The sequence below is a fragment of the Bos indicus genome, chromosome 24 (genome assembly GCF_029378745.1).
Source record: "Bos indicus isolate NIAB-ARS_2022 breed Sahiwal x Tharparkar chromosome 24, NIAB-ARS_B.indTharparkar_mat_pri_1.0, whole genome shotgun sequence".
In the NCBI taxonomy this organism is placed as follows: Eukaryota; Metazoa; Chordata; class Mammalia; order Artiodactyla; family Bovidae; genus Bos; species Bos indicus.
The window spans coordinates 5555483-5575473 of NC_091783.1; the positions used below are offsets into that span (position 1 = coordinate 5555483).

General features: G+C 38.9%; 1 protein-coding gene across 4 annotated transcripts in view; it reads left to right on the plus strand.

Moving 5' to 3' along the window:
• The window catches only part of NETO1 (neuropilin and tolloid like 1), a 108551-nt gene that overhangs the window by 64524 nt on the left and 24036 nt on the right, over positions 1 to 19991 (plus strand). For all 4 annotated transcript variants that reach the window (XM_070778655.1, XM_070778656.1, XM_019987005.2 and 1 more), the window contains exon 7: positions 4332 to 4560. In XM_070778655.1, the coding sequence (XP_070634756.1) occupies positions 4332 to 4560 (229 nt within the window). The remainder of the gene's footprint in view (positions 1 to 4331; positions 4561 to 19991) is intronic.

The window sequence follows — 19991 nt, forward strand, 5'->3', positions numbered from 1 at the left end:
TCACTTTCAGTTTTCACTTTCATGCATTGGAGAAGGAAATGGCAACCCACTCCAGTGTTCTTGCCTGGAGAATCCCAGGGATGGGGGGAGTCTGGTGGGCTGCCGTCTATGGGGTCGCACAGAGTTGGACACAACTGAAGTGACTTAGCAGCAGCAACTCTGCATATAAGTTAAATAAGCAGGGTGACAATATATAGCCTTGACGTACTCCTTTTCTTATTCGGAACCAGTCTGTTGTTCCATGTCCAGTTCTAACTGTTGCTTCCTGACCTGAATACAGATTTCTTAGAGGGTAGGTCAGGTTACAGGTATTCCCATCTCTTGAAGAGTTTTTCGCAGTTTACTGTGATCCACAGAGTCAAAGGCTTTGGCATAGTCAATAAAGCAGAAGTAGATGTTTTTCTGGAACTCTCTTCCTTTTTGATGATCCAGTGGATGTTGGCAATTTGATCTCTGGTTCCTCTGCCTTTTCTAAATCCAGCTTGAACATCTGGAAGTTCATGGTTCACATACTGTTGAAGCCTGGCTTGGAGAATTTTGAGCATTACTTTACTAGCGTGTGAGATGAGTGCAATTGTGTGGTAGTCTGAGCATTCTTTGGCATTGCCTTTCTTTGGGATTGGAATGAAAACTGACCTTTTCCAGTCCTGTGGCCACTGCTGAGTTTTTCAAATTTGCTGGCATATTGAGTGCAGCAGTTTCAGAGTATCATCTTTTAGGATTTGAAATAGCTCTAATAAGTATGGTCTTTAAATATAGAAAGTTCTTCCACTTCAGCCATGCAGGTTCTTGTAAGAGTGCACACCATTCACCTCCCATGGAAAACATCAAATGAGAAAACAAGGGCTAACTATGCAAATCACCTTTTTAATTATATCAATGTTCTTCTATAAGATAATCTTATTTTTAAAGAAAATTTAAAACAGCCATTTATTTCAAAGGGACACATTTGTTTTCTGTGAATTTCATTCATATGTCAATCATCAGTATGTTTCTTAGTCCCTTAAGAAAAATAGAAATGGTTTGTTTTGCTTGCTTACTTGTTGATTTTGTTGTAGTTTGTTTTTGTTTAGGACTATAACTTTCTTTCTGGACTATCAGTCTGAACATTTTCAAAAAAATTTATCTGAGTCTGCAAAGTTTGGTACCAAGGAGAAAAGTGTCAGGCAGAACTGAGTTGAATACTGATCTATTACTTAAGGTCCTCTGTTGCTTTAAGAGCATCACTTTGCTTTTTTAAATGTCATCTTATCTTAAAATAGTTTTGATAATAGTGTGCATCGCTATCGGAGAGATTTGAGTGAGATAATGCCTTTGCACAGTGTCTTGAGTTATTGTCAATGTACGATGCAAATAGTTAGCATTTTAAGTTTTGTTTCTTTATTCAGAGTCAGAAAGAAACCTGAAATAATTGTCCAGACATATTCACCCCTGAATCAACCTGAAAATATGACACAATCAAAAATCTTTCTTTCTTGAATTAGTTGAACAATCACCTTAATTATTTTTCTTTCTGTGGGCATCATGTTTGTTTCTTATAATTTTGTAAGAACACTGGAGGGAGGCATTTTCAGTCACTCTGCTCAGTGTCTTCTATTATGAACTACGTGTGTTTACAATTCTAATTGCATATTACTCTGAGGGCTAATTAAATATGCTGGAATCATTGTGTACTATTTGAGAATATAAATATATATTTGATTTTTGTTGCATTTAAGTTCTTCTACCTTCCAAGAATACTTAGACTTTATAGTTATTTATATTTTTATACAGTTTTCAATTTGTTTACTTTTAATCAGGATGGGCCTAATGAAAAGATCTTTAAAATAAGAGTTCAGGATTTTAATCCTGTTTAAGTCTCTCATATTGATTTATTTTCCTTAAGTAAGCTATTTGGTCTCCTTTGCTTCCTGGCAAAGATCATGTGAATGACAGATACAATTCCTTTGTACAAATCCATGTGAAAATTTGAAAAACAAACTAGTTAGTAGAAACTTGTTTGATATTTGCAGATATACCTTCCTAGGATGGACAGTAGAATTTTCTGGATAATTTTCTGAAATGCAATATTTGGTTGGGAAGAGTAGATCTAAGATAGGCTACATGAGTAATATTTGAACTTTTGAAAGAATAAGATAAAGCAATAACCTGGGAATGATAAACAGGAGGTTTTCTTAGACTACAGGTTTTATAAGGCTGCAGTAATGGTGGGTCAGTAGTAAAGAATCCACCTGCCAATGCAGGAGACCCGGGCTCAATCCCTAGGTCAGGAAGATCTCCTGGAGAAGGGAATGACTCCAATATTCTTGCCTGGGAAATCCCAAAGACAGAGGAGCCATTGGACATGACTGAGCAACTAAACAACAGCAACAACAATGTCACTTAATTTAAAATCAGTATAAAGTATTTGGGAGTTTTGGTACAGCTTCCAACTGAGATTTTACAGATCACATATACATGAAAACCTTCTCACCATACAAAGCATAATAAAACTATGGTGTTTGCCATTACTTCTCAGTTTTGTCTATTTCTCCCTATTTTCTGTTTTGTTCTTACTCCTGAGAACTATATGAAGATTTCCTGACTTAAGATTCACATTTTACTCAGTCAGTTCCTTATACGTCTACATCATACTACATATATGCTTTTATGTCATAATTTAGAGTTATATTATAAATAACTTGTCTTGAGAATTATTGCATACCATTTCCTCTGCAAATAATAAATTTTCATTTATTATATATAATTATCATGATTTATAGCACTCAAAGTCTGGTGTGTAGGTGCCCAATAGATATGTGATGGATGCTGAAAAAATGAAGTCAATAAAGAAAACAAAATTATAGTCAGTCATTAAACGTACATCCATTAAATTTTATGGTGAGTGTTTAACATACATAACACATGGTCAAACACTGAAAATAAAATAAGTACACCAGTGTCCCAGCTTTTTAGGAGCACACAGTTCAACAAAAGTTACGGATGACCTGTAACTAAAGCTTAAAGTATGTCCAAAATACTATTGTAGCACAAAGGGAGATTAATGCCACTGTGGTTGGAGAATGGAAGAAGTCATTTTTTAATATTATTGTTACATGAGTTACAGGCATACGACACTATAATTCGCCACCTACATACTCTGCAAGGTCATCGCCGCCTCAAGACCAGTTACCATCCATCACCATATGGTTGACCCCGTTTATCTATCTTGCCCACCCTCAACTCACTTCCCCTTTGGTAACAACTATTCTGGTTTGGTTTTGTTGTTTTCTATCTAACAGACTGATTTTTTTTAAACTGTGTTTAGTTTGGTTTTTAGATGCCACATATGTGTGAAATAATGTCTGTCTTTCTCTACCTAACTTCATACAGCATGATACCTTTGGGGTCCATTCATGTTACTTCAAATGGCAGGATTTCATTCTTTTTTGTGGCTGAGTAGTAGTCCATTATATATATTTATCATTGGTTGGATTAATTGCTTTCAGTTTTTAATGCAAATTCATGGAGAGTCAAGTAATGTCTGTTGCTCTTAAAACAGTATGTCTGAAGGAGTGTAATATGATAAAAGGACTACAGACTGGCTTGAGGGACCCTGTGTCTAATTTGTAATTTATATCATCCAAGTCTGCATTTCCTGAATATAATAATAAATGCACCACTTTATAGAGTTTGGGGGAGTATTTAACAATAATCTCTAAAGCAGGTTGTACAGTCCATTTTACCTATTAAGTGTTAATTTAATTTTTATTTATATGGACGTAACTAGATGGTTTGACTCTATGTTATGGTTAGAATGACCACAGATTTAGCTGTATTTTAAAATATATATACTCTATCTTAAAAATGAAGCAGTGTAGTTATGTGAAATAATTTAAGCAAAGTAAAAGTAGAGACTATCTTTTGATGCCATTCCTGGTTTTGTTTGATATTAGTACAAATGTTGCATTTCCACGCATTTTTAGAAATAAATTGAAGTCATGGAACTCTAACAAGAATATATCAACAATATTTAAAACACGTTTGTGCTGATTAAAATAAAACAGTAAGTATGAAAACTAATAACTGATTCCAGAAAAGAGAAGACATAAGGATTATTTGGGTAAAAATACCTAAAAGAAGGGATAATAACATTTGAAAAAAGTATTAAGCAGAAGTTGATCTGAGTGATATAGGTCTTTACTTTCTACCACCCACAGGGACAAAATAATAAGACTGATTGCAATCAAGCTTGTCTTGTGAGACTGAGGAAGAGAAAGGAAGCCCTGGTGCTTACTGAGCTACTTCCCTCTTTTCAGGGAAATTATCGCATCTTCCTTGTTGTTTTACAGATCTACTTACGGTTCTTGGACTATGAGATGCAGAATTCCAACGAATGCAAGAGGAACTTCGTGGCAGTGTATGACGGAAGCAGCTCGGTGGAGGACCTGAAAGCCAAGTTCTGCAGCACGGTGGCCAACGACGTGATGCTCCGCACGGGGCTCGGGGTCATCCGCATGTGGGCTGACGAGGGCAGCCGCAACAGCCGCTTCCAGATGCTCTTCACGTCCTTCCAAGAACGTAAGTGTCTCTGCTCTTCGCTGCTCGGCCTTCCAGTGGGTCGGAGGGTGCAGATCTCATGCACTGTGAATGGTGTTTCCTTCATGCAGCTTGAGCCTTAATAAGTTGTTCAAACCGCTTAGATTCCCTTTCCTTCTCTTTGATCCAGAAACAGGAGAGTTACATATGGCCTTTTGATTACTTACATCAGCATATGCAGGGCTTCCCTGGTGACTCAGATGGTAAAGACTCTGCTTGCAATGCAGGAAACCCGGGTTGGATCCCTGGGTTAGGTAGATTCCCTGGAGTAGGAAATGGCAACCCACTCCAGTCCTCTTGCCTGGAGTATCCCATGGACAGTGGAGCCTGGTGGGCTAAAATCCATGGGGTCGCACAGAGTCAGACAGGACTTAGGGACTAACACAGCAACACAGTTATCAGCATATTCACTGTAGCCTTACTTAAGACATTTCACACTGCTAAACTGGGGTATGATTAATTCTGTTTGTCTTTGGGTTAGATCTTAGGAAGCCAGGGAACGGAGGCAGCAGTTTCCGATGATGTTTGAGTTTAAATCTTAAAAATCTTTGTAAAAATATTTGGTAGGTTCTCTTTAGTAAGCTTCTCTTGCAGTCCCATTGATTTTAAATAGGTCTGTGACTGAAGAGTTCCAGGTGAACTAGATGAAGAGGAAGAATTGATTGGGAAGAGAGTAAACAGAAAAAGTTCCAGAAAATAGTTTAAATGGCACAATGGATGATACCCAGAGTCATGGGCAAAAGCACAGCAATTTTAGAAAATCATGTTCTTACAAGTAATGAGTCATATGAATAGACATATATTTGGAATGTTCTTCAGAAACCCTGAGTAATTTATGCTTGATAAATGTATGCAAATGAAAAATAACCCCAAGAAATTCGGCTTTATGGAATCAGTACCTTGTCATTTGAAACTGTACATAAGAAAAAAAAAAGACAAAATGTTTTTGAAATGTCAAGGATTTCTCAAAGTTAGCTGCAGCAGCCACTATCTTTTTTTTTTAATCCAAAAATGTTAAATGTACCAGATGATTGCTTTGCACTATGAATGGATGGTTTTGGCTTTAAATTGCTCTCTACTTACCCAGTTGGAGAATTCTATGGCACCAGAAGGAGGGAATGTCCCTCAGTCTTTCTGAATCTTGATACCATCACAGGTTAAGTCTCCCATCCTGGATTGTTGCAAATTTAAACAGCAAGTTGTTATCTTGGTCTTCCTTTCAGGAACTGATCAAAATGTTAGAGGTAGCACATCTTTATTTCAGCAAGATATCTGGAGGAAAAAAACCTCATTTTTTTGCTTAGAATTTAAATCAATTCAGGCTAGAAGATAGCACATGTGGTGTTTTCATCAATGAGTACTCTTCTAAATCCAATCGATTGTGCTTTTGGTGAGGATCAGATTATACCTTATTCAATATTTTTATCAGCCTTGGATAATTATAGGCTAAGAACTTCTTTCTAGTTTAACATATATGGCAGGTCTAGTTAATGCATTAAATGATATAATAAAGTCATTAAAATATTACAAAATATGCAATTTTTATCAAAACTGCACTATAATTTAGTAAGGATAAATTACAAAATGTCTTCTTACATTTCATATGTCAAGCAAAGGAACCCAGACTTCAGGATTTCCTAAGATTTTATTTCATTTAACCTCAATAGAAGCCAATACTTTTTAAAAATAATTGACAACAATATCTAATGCAGTCTTAGCTTGTGGTAACAGATGTGCAATAAGCAGCTCAGAGGAGATACTCTCACAGGAAGCTGCAGTGGTCAAAATGCAAATTGCACAGCCTGTTATTTTCTGAGTGTTATTAATGAGAGCAGAGTAATTAGCTAGGAGCGGCTGATCCAGATGCAGAAGCATTTAGAGTCAGGGGGAAAGGCTAAAGGAGAAGGTATCCCTATCCTAGAGATTTCTTTTGTCCAAAATGTGACAACTACCTTAAACTTGGGGGAGTGGTGGTATGGATTAATGTCTGAGAAGTAAGATTAATGTTAAATTAATTATATGAAGCCATTTGACTGTGATTCAGGGAAAAGTGTCTAGCTCATAGAAAGTGTGATATTACAACATTGAATGAACTTCCATGGAAAATATATGAGAAATGGGTTCTCATCAGATGTGAATGGTGTAGGGGAAGTGTCTAGGCTGGACAGGGGGGAGGGAAGACGAAGCGCCTTTCAATTCAAAGGTGGAGATCTGTGAGTCTTTAAAGTTCTACTTATTTAAAGAATGATGGGGTTGTATCATACTGTGTATGTATCGTGCTTCCCAGATGGTACTAGAGGTAAAGAACCCGCCTGCCAATGCTGGAGATGTAAAAGACGCAGGTTCAATCCCAAGGTCAGGAAGATGCCCTGAAGAAGGAAATAGCAACCCACCCCAGTATTCTTGCTTGGATAATCCCACGGACAGAGGAGCCTGGGGGGCTACAGTCCATGGGGCCACAAAGAATAGGGCACGAGTGAGCACAGCACACACATATGCAGTGAAGATTAGAGATGTGAACCAGTGACCAGCCCTTGCTTACTCTAATAGTGAGAAAGCACCTTGATATTTTTCTTAGTTCACACATTTCTTAGATGGTATCCCCAGTTCAGTGTTGAGAGGTGCTTTAGGGCATATTCAATAATATTCTAATGTCTGTCAAAATGTCTTTTTTAGGGCTCTAAGATATTTTAGAGGTTAGATAAGAGCTTAGATAAGAAGAGGTTAGATAAGAAGTCATGTATTTCAATCCCAAACACTTTATGAATTCAAACAGAAAAAGAAAAGACCCAGGGAAGGTTAACTGACTTCCCCTGAATACCCTCAACCCCATGCTCAATGATTTGTTAACGGCACTGAAGCAAGAATGTAAGACCTGAATCCTGATCTTGGCAGGTCTCCATGGATACCTTTGTCATCTTTAAGGAATAAGCAAAGCTCCCACTTTCTAAAGATGATAATGATGTTAAAAGCAGATTGCACTTATGCATCACTCATGACACATATTTGTCAGCATAGTTTTACTTGCTTTACAAACTGAATTTTCATTCTTCTGTCTTACTTAATGCATCTTACACTTATGTTTCATGGTTACATTCTGTAATCATACATTGTACAGCATCGTCCATTACCATAAACATCAGACTAAAGTAGAATCATGACAAAGGGCTTCTGTTCTCGAAATATGAACCCAGGAACTAATGGATGCCAGTGGGAATGTATTTTCAAATCATTTTTATTTTTGCATTTGAATCTGTTGTTGTTCATTGTTTTTGTTCAGTTGCTAAATTGTGTTCAACTCTATGCAACCCCATGGACTGCAGCACACTGGGCTTCCCTGTCCTTCACTATCTTTCAGGGTTTGCTCAAACTCATGTCCATTGTGTCTGAATAAATCACAGAAAAGACAAAGGATGAGTGTGTAAGAGAGGTACAGAAATTCTTACTGTGAGTCATCAGATGTTGAGGTTTCCCATGCACATTAGAGGCATTTTAAAAGTCTGGGTTAAATGCCAGCATTTGCAGCAACAACAAACATCGTCTAGCATAATGGGGGGACTATAAGATCACTGAATGGAGAAGTATTTACCTTCAACTGTGTCCTGAGGAATAATGTGATGTCTTCACTGGATCACTCCCATAAATAGCATACTCCTGCCCGCACTGTCTTGCTGACTGTTCAACTCAGCCTTTTCTCAGCTCTACCTGAGATGGCTGCCTTGATTAATAGTATTACACTGCTGCTGGCTGCTGCTCAAAGACACTGGCTTCAGAGGAATAGTATCCAGACTTTACCCCACAGAGCAACTTTGAAACCTAGCAACTAGAGGAAAAAAAAATAGTATTATCACCAAAGAGGCACTGTCTTTCTTGATTATAGTCTTTTTAATACTGGCATTTTGTATGCAGATTACTCACAATCTCAGTCCTCTCAAACAGTTCATCTAACGGAGATGAAAGCACATATAGGTACCCAAAAAGATCTCAAATTTTAATATATTATTAATAACCTTGGATGGTGTTCTCTAAGAAAGATGACTAATTTAAATTTAAATGTATTCTGAAATGAAGAAGAAAATATATTAACCATTGTGACTTATTTGCTTTCTTGGGTCAAAAATCAACAAATAGGAGGAAAAAATCAGATTAGAAACACAATTGAGGATAAATAAGAATGAATCCAACTTGACATAAACATAGAACACTTCGAATAATTCTTACAGTGATATTGAAAGTGTGTTATACTTTATTTTGGTAACTCAATTTCAGATTGCCTGTAAGGATAGAGTTTTACACATTTGCATCACTTTATATAAAGACATTGTCTTGCTCTGAATAATCATTCAGATTTTTAAAAAATTGATTAGAATTGGTATAATTTCAACTTTGAGCATACTTATATATGAAAATGCGTGATCAATTATGAAAGAACTGTATGGTTAAGTATTTGATATGCATAATGGAGACATTAGTGAAGTGTACCTCTTCACCGTGAGTCACAAGTCAGACTTTCTGAGCCGGTCTTTTTCTGTGTTTCAAGAATTTGCAGCAACTGAAATGAAAGAATACCCTGAGTACTACCTCATGGTGACTTTTCAAGCTCCACATTCAACTGTTCTTCTACTCTTATTTAGACCACAATAAAATCTCAATCACTTAATGCTTGATTAATGTGCAGCGTATTTCTGATAAAAACAGACATGCAACTAAAAAGAGATGAAGAAAATTGTTCACTTTAAGGATGTGGGAATACTTTGCTAAAATGAGATTATATATTTAGTCTCATATCATTTTATGGCAAAAGAAGATAGAATCTAAACTACAGGTTTAGATTCAATATATATATATTGATATATATAATTTCAATATATATTTCAATATATATATTTCTTTATTGTAAAATAAACTATATATATATAGTAACTTTTAATTTCAAAGAGGAGTTGAGTTGAAAGGTTCTGTGGAAGGCAGAATTCTGAGATGATCCAAAATATTTCCACCTCTCAATATTTGTTGTTGTTCAGTCAGTAAGTTGTGTCTGACTCTTTGCGACCCCATGGACTGCAGCATGCCAGACTTCCCTGTCCTTAGCCATCTCATGGAGTTTGCTCAAACTCATGTCCATTGAATCAGTGATGCCATCCAACCATCTCCTCTTCTGCCATCCCCTTCTCCTCCTGCCTTCAGCCTTTCCCAGCATCAGGGTCTTTTCCAATGAGTTGACTCTTTGCATCAGGTGGTCAAAGTATTGGAGTCTTACAACCTTTCTCCCCTTGAGATAGGCAGAACCTGAGTAGCTTGAGATATGATTTTTTAATTAAAGTACATTATATAGTAGAAGTTATTTTGAAGATATAAATAAGATCCTTAGTTGATTTTGATCATCAAAAGGGAGACTTCCTTCACCAATGTGTTAAGTACATGTCTTTCATCTCCTTGCTTTAAATTCATTCCTAGGTTATCTTCTTCATTTTGATGTAATTGTAGATGGGATTGTTTTCTTAGTTTCCCTTTTGGATAGTTTGTTATTGGTATATAGAAGTGCACTGGATAACCTGGTTGGTCTCAGTATACACTACAAATATTGATAATAACCTTTATTCCCTTTTGAAAGAAGTTTGAAGGTTCTAGTCCTTGACAAGCGTACTTCTTCCTGTTCCTCCATTCGTTGTGTTGTTCCTTCAGTAAACACGGAAGCACCAGGCACTGGTGGCACAAAGATGAGTAAGAGGGTTGCTCCTCTCAAGGTGCAGCCGCACTCATTCAAAATTCAAATGTGTGACTCATTTCAGCAAGCATTCCCTTGTATCTGGAACTCTGTTCCTCCCACCACATACTTCCTCATGTACCTCAGTATATCATCCACTTAAACCCTGCATTCTAGGAAACCAAATTCTCTTCTTGTATAGTTTTTTTTTTTTTTTTCTCCCCCTTCAGCTTTTGTTTATAGTAGTAGGATCCTTACTCTTGTCATGGTAATCGGTGATTATTTCACTGTTCAGTTTTATTACCCTATCCTGTCTTGTCTAGAACATGGTTTGGCCTGCCAGCTGCTGCTTATACCCAGTCTGCATTCTGTCCTAGGTAGTACAAATTCTCCGTTTTGTAATGCACAAGTAAATTACCATATCACCTCAATAAGCTAAATTTAATGGATCCTAAAATGAAAAAAAAGTGTGTCGATTGTACTTTGATTATTACTATAAAAGTGCACAGAGCTCAGTAACACTCTAGGAAAATACACCAAAAAAATTTGATAGTAATCTAATCAAAACTGTAATATTTAGTTTTCCCTCTAGGAAAGTCTAGGCCAAACACATTTACAAGTTTGGGTCATGTGCTGAGATCAAAAATCATTATCAGTTCAATTGCATACAGTCATTCAGTCATGTCTGACTCTTTGTGACCTCTTGGACTACAGCACACCAGGCTTCCCTGTCCATCACCAAATCCCAGGGCTTGTTCAAATTCATGTCCATAGAGTCAGTGATGCCATCCAACCATCTCATCCTCTGTTGTCCCCTTCTCCTTCTGCCTTCAATCTTTCCCAGCATCAGGGTCTTTTCCAATGAGTCAGTTCTTCGCATCAGGTGGCCAAAGTATTGGAGTTTCAGCTTCAGCATCAGTCCTTCCAATGAATATTCAGGACTGGTTTCTTTTAGGATGGACTGGTTTGAGGGGGACTCTCAATAGTCTTCTCAAACAGCACAATTCAAAAGCATCATTTCTTTGGCACTCAGCTTTCTTTATGGTTCAACTCTCACATCCATACATGACTACTGGAAAAACCATACCTTTGACTAGATGGACCTTTGTCGGCATTATAGTCTGTATGTATTTCATCAAGGAAAGAAAATTGTAAGTGCTAGAGGGAGCAAATGACCAATTATGAGGTAGATTAAGTGTAAATTGACGTTGTCCTGATAGAGATCTTTAGTCATCACTGTGGTGAGTTTGTGTATTTTTAAAAGATTAAGACCAGTAACCCAGTAATTCGTTAGTCTTTGAATTAACAGAATTGCAAGCCTGAGGCTATGGTCTCCATTGATGCTTGGCTTTAATTCTTAATTACTCCAAGTTCTGGACTTCCCTGGATGCTCAGTGGTAAAAACCTGCTTGCCAATGTAAGAGACACAGGAGACTTAGGTTCCATCCCTAAGTCAGGAAGATCTCCTGGAGAAAGAAATGGCAACCTACTCCAATTCTTGCCTGGGAAATCCCATGGACAGGGGAGCCTGGCAGGCTACCATCCAAGGGTTGGCAAAGAGTCAGTTGTGATTGAGTGACTAAACAACAACAACACTGAAAGTCCTCCTTTGGGGAGTTGTCATGTTCAATAATGAAACCAAATATGCATTAATGTCTTTAACAGAATGCTGCTGCTGCTGCTAAGTCGCTTCAGTCGTGTCCGACTCTGTGCGACCCCATAGACGGCAGCCCACCAGGCTCCCCTGTCCCTGGGATTCTCCAGGCAAGAACACTGGAGTGGGTTGCCATTTCCTTCTCCAGTGCATGAAAGTGAAAAGTGAAAGTGAAGTCGCTCAGTCATGTCCGACTCTTAACAACCCCATGGACTATAGCCCACCAGGCTCCTCCATCCATGGAATTTTCCAGGCAAGAGTACTGGAGTGGGGTGCCATTGCCTTCTCCGAACAGAATGCTGAGTCTATACGAACAACTGTTGCAAACATGTGTTCATCACCTATGAAAACAAGCCCTGGTCCCCACCCCCAAGTCCTAATAATAATCAGAGTGCAGACCCCAGAGAAATATAATGTCCTAATTATTGTAACTAGAGCGATATCTAATTGCACACAATGCATAAATCATCAGGTACTTGACCCAATGCAGACATAATCGCAGTATAAAACTGTGTAATGATTTCTTGGCATCAGATGGGATGGATAAATCATGAAGTGGTCAGTGCCCTCTGTGAGGAAGGAAGTGGTCTCTATACATGCATTATAATATTCTCATGAAGATGCTTCTCTATTTGTAATAGCATATTTCTTAGAACTGTAGGAATATGCAATTTTAGAGGAAACATTTGGAGATCTAATAAATGTGAGTGGGATTAGATTGTGGATAGAACTTCTTATATTAGAAAAGAAAAGATTAAGCTATAGCTTAATAAAAATACTGGATATCTTGACTGATAACTAAGTCACATTGGAACATAGAGCTTTGGAAGCAGATATTGATTTTTCAAAAAAAAAATATGAAGATGATAAAAGAGATGAAGAGAAGATGCACAAATCTATTTCTGGCCTCAAATCTAGTCAGCATTTTTCAAGTAAAATGGCATTTCCTCTAATGGCATAGCCCAAGATACGTTTCATGTTTAAAGTATGGTGGCAGGGAAATTATTCCATTCATTTTGGGAAACACAAAACGTTTGTTTCAGGAGGCAGTTCTAATGGCTGTATATATGTGTGTGTGTGTGTGTGTGTGTGTGTGTGTGTGTGTGTGTGTGTATGCCTGTATTACCTTTTCTTTTTCTATAATTCTGATCTCACCATTAAAAATCATACTTAGCAGCAAGTTATACATTTTTTAATACAGTTTTTGAGTCCTGAACGCTGACTCATATGCTTACTCATAATTGGGATCTCTGATGTTTTAGACATTTTCTTCCATCGAATGCATAAGAAAAATTTAGCTATTCCTTAGAAATTAAAAGCATTGTTAGAAATCCATTTTACTACTTAAAGGAGTTTTGCTCTGATATCTAGTTAGCAAGTATTTAAGGACCTACAATATAGAACCTGTTGTTCTGAGCCCCAGTGATAAGGCAGTGAGGAGAACAAGTCCCTTGCTTCTCATTCTTATAAAAGGAAGCTAATGATGTGCAAGTGAGTTAATTTAAAAAGATAAACCCTAATAAGAATTGTGGAAAAACACAATATGAGGTAACGTGCTAGAGAACAATGTGGACATGAGTGCCCTGGGTGGTTTGGGCAACCCTGGAGCTCAGGGAGAAGCTGGGTAAGACCTTGGGTAAGAAAAAGGAGCTTCCCAGGTGGCTCAGTAGGAAAGAATCTGCCTGCAATGCAGGAGACACGGGTTCATTCCATCAGTTGGGAAGATTCCCTGGAGGAGGAAATGTCAACCCATTCCAGTATTCTTGCCTAGAAATCCTATGGACAGAGGAGCCTGGCAGGCTACCATCCATGGGGTACCAAAGAGTCAGAGACAGTTTAGAGACTGAGCACGCATCCAATGTGTCAGAAGAAACCCCAAAACACACAGTCGGTGCTAAGGAGTTTGGGATTTGATCTCACTTTACTGGGAAGGTTTTGGAGTGTTTTAAAAGGGAGTGATGTTTCCTAAGGCCCACTTGACTTCGCATTCCAGAATGTCTGGCTCTAGGTGAATGATCACACCATCCTGGTTATCTGTGTCGTGAAGATCATTTTTGTATAGTTCTGTGTATTCTTGCCACCTCTCCTTAATATCTTATGCTTCTGTTAGGTCCATACCATTTCTGTCCTTTATTGTGCCCATCTTTGCAAGAAATGTTCCCTTGGTATCTCTAATTTTCTTGAAGAGATCTCTAGTCTTTCCCATTCTATTGTTTTCCTCTATTTCTTTGCATTGAACCCTGAGGAAGGCTTTCTTATCTCTCCTTGCTAGTCTTTGAAACTCTGCATTCAAATGGGTATATCTTTCCTTTTCTCCTTTGCCTTTAGCTTCTCTTCTTTACTCAGCTATTTGTAAGGCCTTGTCAGACAACCATTTTGCATTTCTTTTCTTGGGGATGGTCTTGATCACTGCCTTCTGTACAGTGTCATGAACCTCTGTCCATAGTTCTTCAGGTACTCTGCCTATCAGATCTAGGCCCTTAAATCTATTTCTCACTTCCACTGTATCATCGTAAGGGATTTGATTTAGGTCATACCTGAATGGTCTAGTGGTTTTCCTTACTTTCTTCAATTTAAGTCTGAATTTGGCAATAAGGAGTTCATGATCTGAGCCACAGTCAGCTCTGGTCTTGTTTTTGCTGACTGTATAGAGCTTCTCCATCTTTGGCTGCAAAGAATATAATCAGTCTGATTTCGGTGTTGACCATCTGGTGATGTCCGTGTGCAGAGTCTTCTCTTGTGTTGTTGGAAGAGGGTGTTTGCTATGACCAGTGTGTTCTCTTGGCAAAACTCTGTTAGGCTTTGCCCTGCTTCATTCTGTACTTCAAGGCCAAATTTGCCTGTTACTCCAGGGAGCTCTTGACTTCCTACTTTTGCATTCCAGTCCCCTGTGATGAAAAGGTGATCTTTTGGGGTGTTAGTTCTAGAAGGTCTTGTAGGTTTTCATAAAACCATTCAACTTCAGCTTCTTCAGCATTACTGGTCAGGGCATAGACTTAGATTACTGTGATACTGAATGATTTGCTATGGAAATGAACAGAGATCATACTGTCATTTTTGAGATTGCATCCAAGTACTGCATTTTGGACTCTCTTGTTTACTATGACGGCTACACCACTTCTTCTAAGGGACTCCTGCCCACAGTAGTAGATACAATGGTCATCTGAGTTAGATTCACCCATTCCCGTCCATTTCAGATCACTGATTTCCTGAAATGTCATTGTCCACTCTCGCCATCTCCTGTTTGACCACTTGCCTTGATTCATGGCCGTAACATTCTAGGTTCCTATGCAGTATTGCTCTTTACAGCATCAGACTGTACTTCCATCACCCATCACATCCATAACTGGGTGTTGTTTTTGCTTTGGCTCCATCTCTTCATTCTTTCTGGAGTTACTTCTCCACTGATATCCAGTATCATATTGGGCACCTACCAAACTGGGGAGTTCATCTTTCAGTGTCATACCTTTTTGCTTTTTCATACTGTGCCTAGAGGAGGTGATAGAATTCGAGTTGAGCTATTTCAAATCCCAAAAAATGATGCTGTGAAAGTGCTGCTCTCAATATGCCAGCAAATTTGGAAAACTCAGCAGTGGCCACAGGACTGGAAAAGGGCAGTTTTCATTCCAATCTCAAAGGAAGGCCATGCCAAAGAATGCTCAAATGACTGCACAATTGGACTCATCTCACATGCTAGCCAAGTAATGCTCAAAATTCTCTAAGCCAGGCTTCAACAATACATGAACCGTGAACTTCCAGATTTTAAAGCTGGATTTAGAAAAGGAAGAGGAAGCAGAGATCAAATTGCCAATATTCGCTGGATCATCAAAAAAGCAAGAGAGTTCCAGAAAAACATCTACTTCTGCTTTATTGATTATGCCAAAGCCTTTGACTGTGTGGATCACAACAAACTGTGGAAAATTCTGAAAGAGATGGGAATACCAGGCCACCTGACTGGCCTCCTGAGAAATCTGTATGCAGGTCAAGAAGCAACAGTTAGAACTGGACGTGAAACAACAGACTGGTTCCAAATCAGAAAGGAGTACGTCAAGGCTGTATATTGTCACCCTGCTTATTTAACTTTTATGCAGAGTACATCATGAGAAATGCCAGGCTGGAAGAAGCACAAGCTGGAATCAAGATTGCTGGGAGAAATGTCAATAACCTCAGATGTGCAGATGATACTACCCTTATGGCAGAAAGTGAAGAAGAACTAAAGAGCCTCTTGATGAACATTAAAGAGGAGAGTGAAAAAGTTGGCTTAAAACTCAACATCCAGAAAACTAAGGTCATGGCATCTGGTCCCATCAATTCATGGCAAATAGATGGGGAAACAATGGAAACAATGACAGACTTCATTGTTTTGGGTTCCAAAATCACTGGAGATGGTGACTGCAGCCATGAAATTAAAAGACACTTGCTCCTTGGAAGAAAAGCTATAACCTACCTAGACAGCATATTAAAAAGCAGAGACATTACTTTGCCAACAAAGGTCCATCTAGTCAAAGCTATGGTTTTTCCAGTAGTCATGTATGGATGTGAGATTTGGACTATAAAGAAAGCTGAGCGCCGAAGAATTGATGCTTTTGAACTGTGGTGTTGGAGAAGACTCTTGAGAGTCCCTTGGACTGCAAGGAGATCAATCTAGTTCATCCTAAAGGAAATCAGTCCTGAATATTCATTGGAAGGACTGATGCTGAAGCTGAAACTCCAATACTTCGGCTACCTAATGCAAAGAACCCACTCATTGGAAAAGACCCTGATGCTGGGAAAGATTGAAGGCAGGAAGAGAAGGGGACAACAGAGGATGAGATGGTTGGACGGCATCACTGACTCTATGGACATGTGTTTGAGTAAGCTCTGGGATTTGGTAATGGACAGGGAAGCCTGGCATACTGCAGTCCATGGGGTCGCAAAGAGTCAGACATGACTGAGCGACTGAACTGAACTGAACCTCCACCTGATTTACACTTAAATGACCAAGGCTTCTCTGTTCGCTGTCCCCATGGATCCATGTAGGAGACCATCAGTGAAAGATGATTCCGTCATACCAGTGGAGATATTACTGGAGCTGAGAGAGAGCTGGCAGACCTACAGGACAGTTTGCTGAGGGCATCAGGGCAGAGAGGATCCAAATATGACCCTAAAACTTTAGCCTGGAGCTGAGGAGGTGCCATTATTCACATCAGGAGGCTGTGTGAAGGCAGAATTGAGGCAGGGAGTGATTAAGAGGAGTGGGGTGGTAATGTGTTCTGTGAGCCCATCCAGCCATGTACAATTTGAGAAGGTAATTAAGATGCAAAGTGGGGAAGTTATGGAGTCTGAATGCACAAAATAAACCTTATCTCAGATACAAGTCAGAGCCAGAAGAATGAGCCCCTGAGAATGAAGGCAAACTCAGACTCTTTGGAGAAGAAAATTGCAGCCCACTGCAGTATTCTTGCCTGGAGAATTTCATGGACAGAGGAACCTGGTGTGCTATAGTGCATGGGATCACAAAGAGTCAGACAGGACTGAGGGACTAACCCACACACAAACCCAGATACTCATTTTAAGTCTCAGAGACAGAGAGCTTTGGGTGAAGTAGGTGAACAGCTTTACTGCTTTGCCAGGCAAGGGGGCCACAGCAGGCTAATGCCTTCAAAATGTGTCCTGACCTGGAGGGGGAAGTGAGGAGTTTGATTCAAAAAGGGTGTGATCAGCTCATGAACATTGTTCTAACGGGCTGGTGAGGAGTTAAGTGAATATCAGCATCATCAACCTTCCAGTTCCAATCAGTCTGGAGTCAACATGCTGGTAGGCATAGGGGCATCCTGCTGTTAATTTCTCCCACCTGGTGGGGGTTTTAGTATCTGGGAAACAGCTCAGAGATACTGTTAAGTATATCCTTGGAGGGGGAACCTGGACTCTGCCCCTAGGTTGCAACATGTTTCTTCTGACTGTTCCTCTCTTCCCTAATTAGCATCTGTTTAAACCTGCTCCTGGGAACTCAGGGAAGGTCCTGGAGGCTGAATGGAGCCTGTTTCCTATAATCCAGAAATGGGGGACTGTAAACCCCAATCAGTTTTTAGATGATAAAATGATTTTTTTGAGTTAGTTTTTTTTTTTTAAGTTATTTATTTATTTTTGGCTATGCGGGATCTTTGTTACCTCGAGGGCTTTTCTCTAGTTGTGCTTGGTTATTCAGTCCTAAGTCGTGTCCAACTCTTTGTGACCCCGTAGACCTTCCAGGATCCTCTGTCCATGAGGTTCTCCTGGCAAGAATACTGGAGTGGGTTCTCTGCATCCTCTAAGGACACAATTTGCATTCTCATAGTCATTTACATCACCAACAGTATTCCACGACTTAGCTCAGAGACACTGGAATGAAACCTGAAGGTTGTAGCAAAGGGCACACTGAATAGGAAATTTTTTTTTTTTGGGGGGGCGGTGGGTGACTTCAGTTTTTCCCACCAGGAAAAAGGGGAAGAGGTATTCCCACTAGTTTGCACGCTTCTCATTGCGGTGACTTCTCTTTCTGCAACCACAGGCCTAACAGCACAGGCTCGATAATTATGGCGCGTGGGCTTAATTGGTCCTTGCATGTGGGATCTTCCTGGATCAGGGACCGAACCCATGCCTCCTGCATTGGAAGGTGGATTCTTTACCACTGAGCCACCAGGGAAGCCCCAGATGATAAAAATAATTTTTAAAGAAAAATAGGATCAAGCATCACTTCTATTTCCAAGTTTTCTTGATGAAATACAATGTAATTTTGATTTTGAACTGATCTACCAAATAATAGTTTTATTAACCAGAAAGTACAGGTATTTGAAATATCAATGTTTCAGAGAGATATCTGACAGTTTTTATTTGCATTTTGTTTTAATATTCTCTGAGTAGTATTTAGTGGATTTCTGGGCTTGAAAAGAAACGTAGTGGGTGAAGAAGGAAATAACCTGCATAGAATGAACTCTAGTGTTGGTGCATTAAACAGCAGTTATGAATTAAATATCTTCCGGTTGTGCTAGTGGTAAAGAACCTGCCTGCCAATGCAGGAGGCATAAGAGATGTGGGTTCAGTCCCTGCATCCAGGAAGATGCCCTGGAGAAGGAAATGGCAACCCACTCCAGTGTTCTTGCCTGGAGAATCTCATGGACAGAGGAGTCTGGTAGGCTACAGTCCATGGGGTCTCAAAGAATTGGAAACAACTGAAGCGACTTAGCATGCACCTAATTACAGAATTGGAACAGTACTTAGAGCATGTGACATGATACTGAAAAATGATGACAGATCTATGATTAACACTATAAAATATATGTTTTGTGATTATCATATTTTTAAATAAATTTAATTTGGGGTGTTTGATTGCCCTTCTTCCTCTTGTCCTCCTTTACCTAATTCAGATATGCCAAAAAATTCATTTTGTTGTCTCCTGATCAAGTTTTTATTCCTTAACAATCAGCCATGTATAGATATAAAGGTTATTTGTCTCAGATACATTCATAATATAAGCATCTGGAAAGATTGAATCACTATTTCACCAAAAAATGGTAAATGCTTGCCACCTAATGGTAAGAATGGGAACATAAGAGGATTTAAAAATATCAACAAAAAATAATTTCCAAAAGAAAGAAATGAATTCAGTGAAATATGTAGTTCATTATCTTTGAATATAATAAAATATAAATGTTATATGAAAGCTACTCTTTTACTTCTTAAAATTTGAAAGATAAAATAGACTTGTTTGGATTAACATTTGACTTTTTTTCATGAAAAATCATCAGATTTTCCCAATCATAAAAGTAACTATTTGTGTGTATATGTATATATGAAAAAGTTTCCCAGCAAAACCCAAATATAGTTTATAAATATCCTAGAGGCAATGGCAACCCACTCCAGTACTCTTGCCCGGAAAATCCCATGGATGGAGGAGCCTGGTGGCCTGCAGTCCATAGGGTCTCGAAGAGTCGGACACGACTGAGCAACTTCACTTTCACTTTTCACTTTCATGCATTGGAGAAGGAAATGGCAACCCACTCCAGTATTCTTGGCTGGAGAATCTCAGGGACA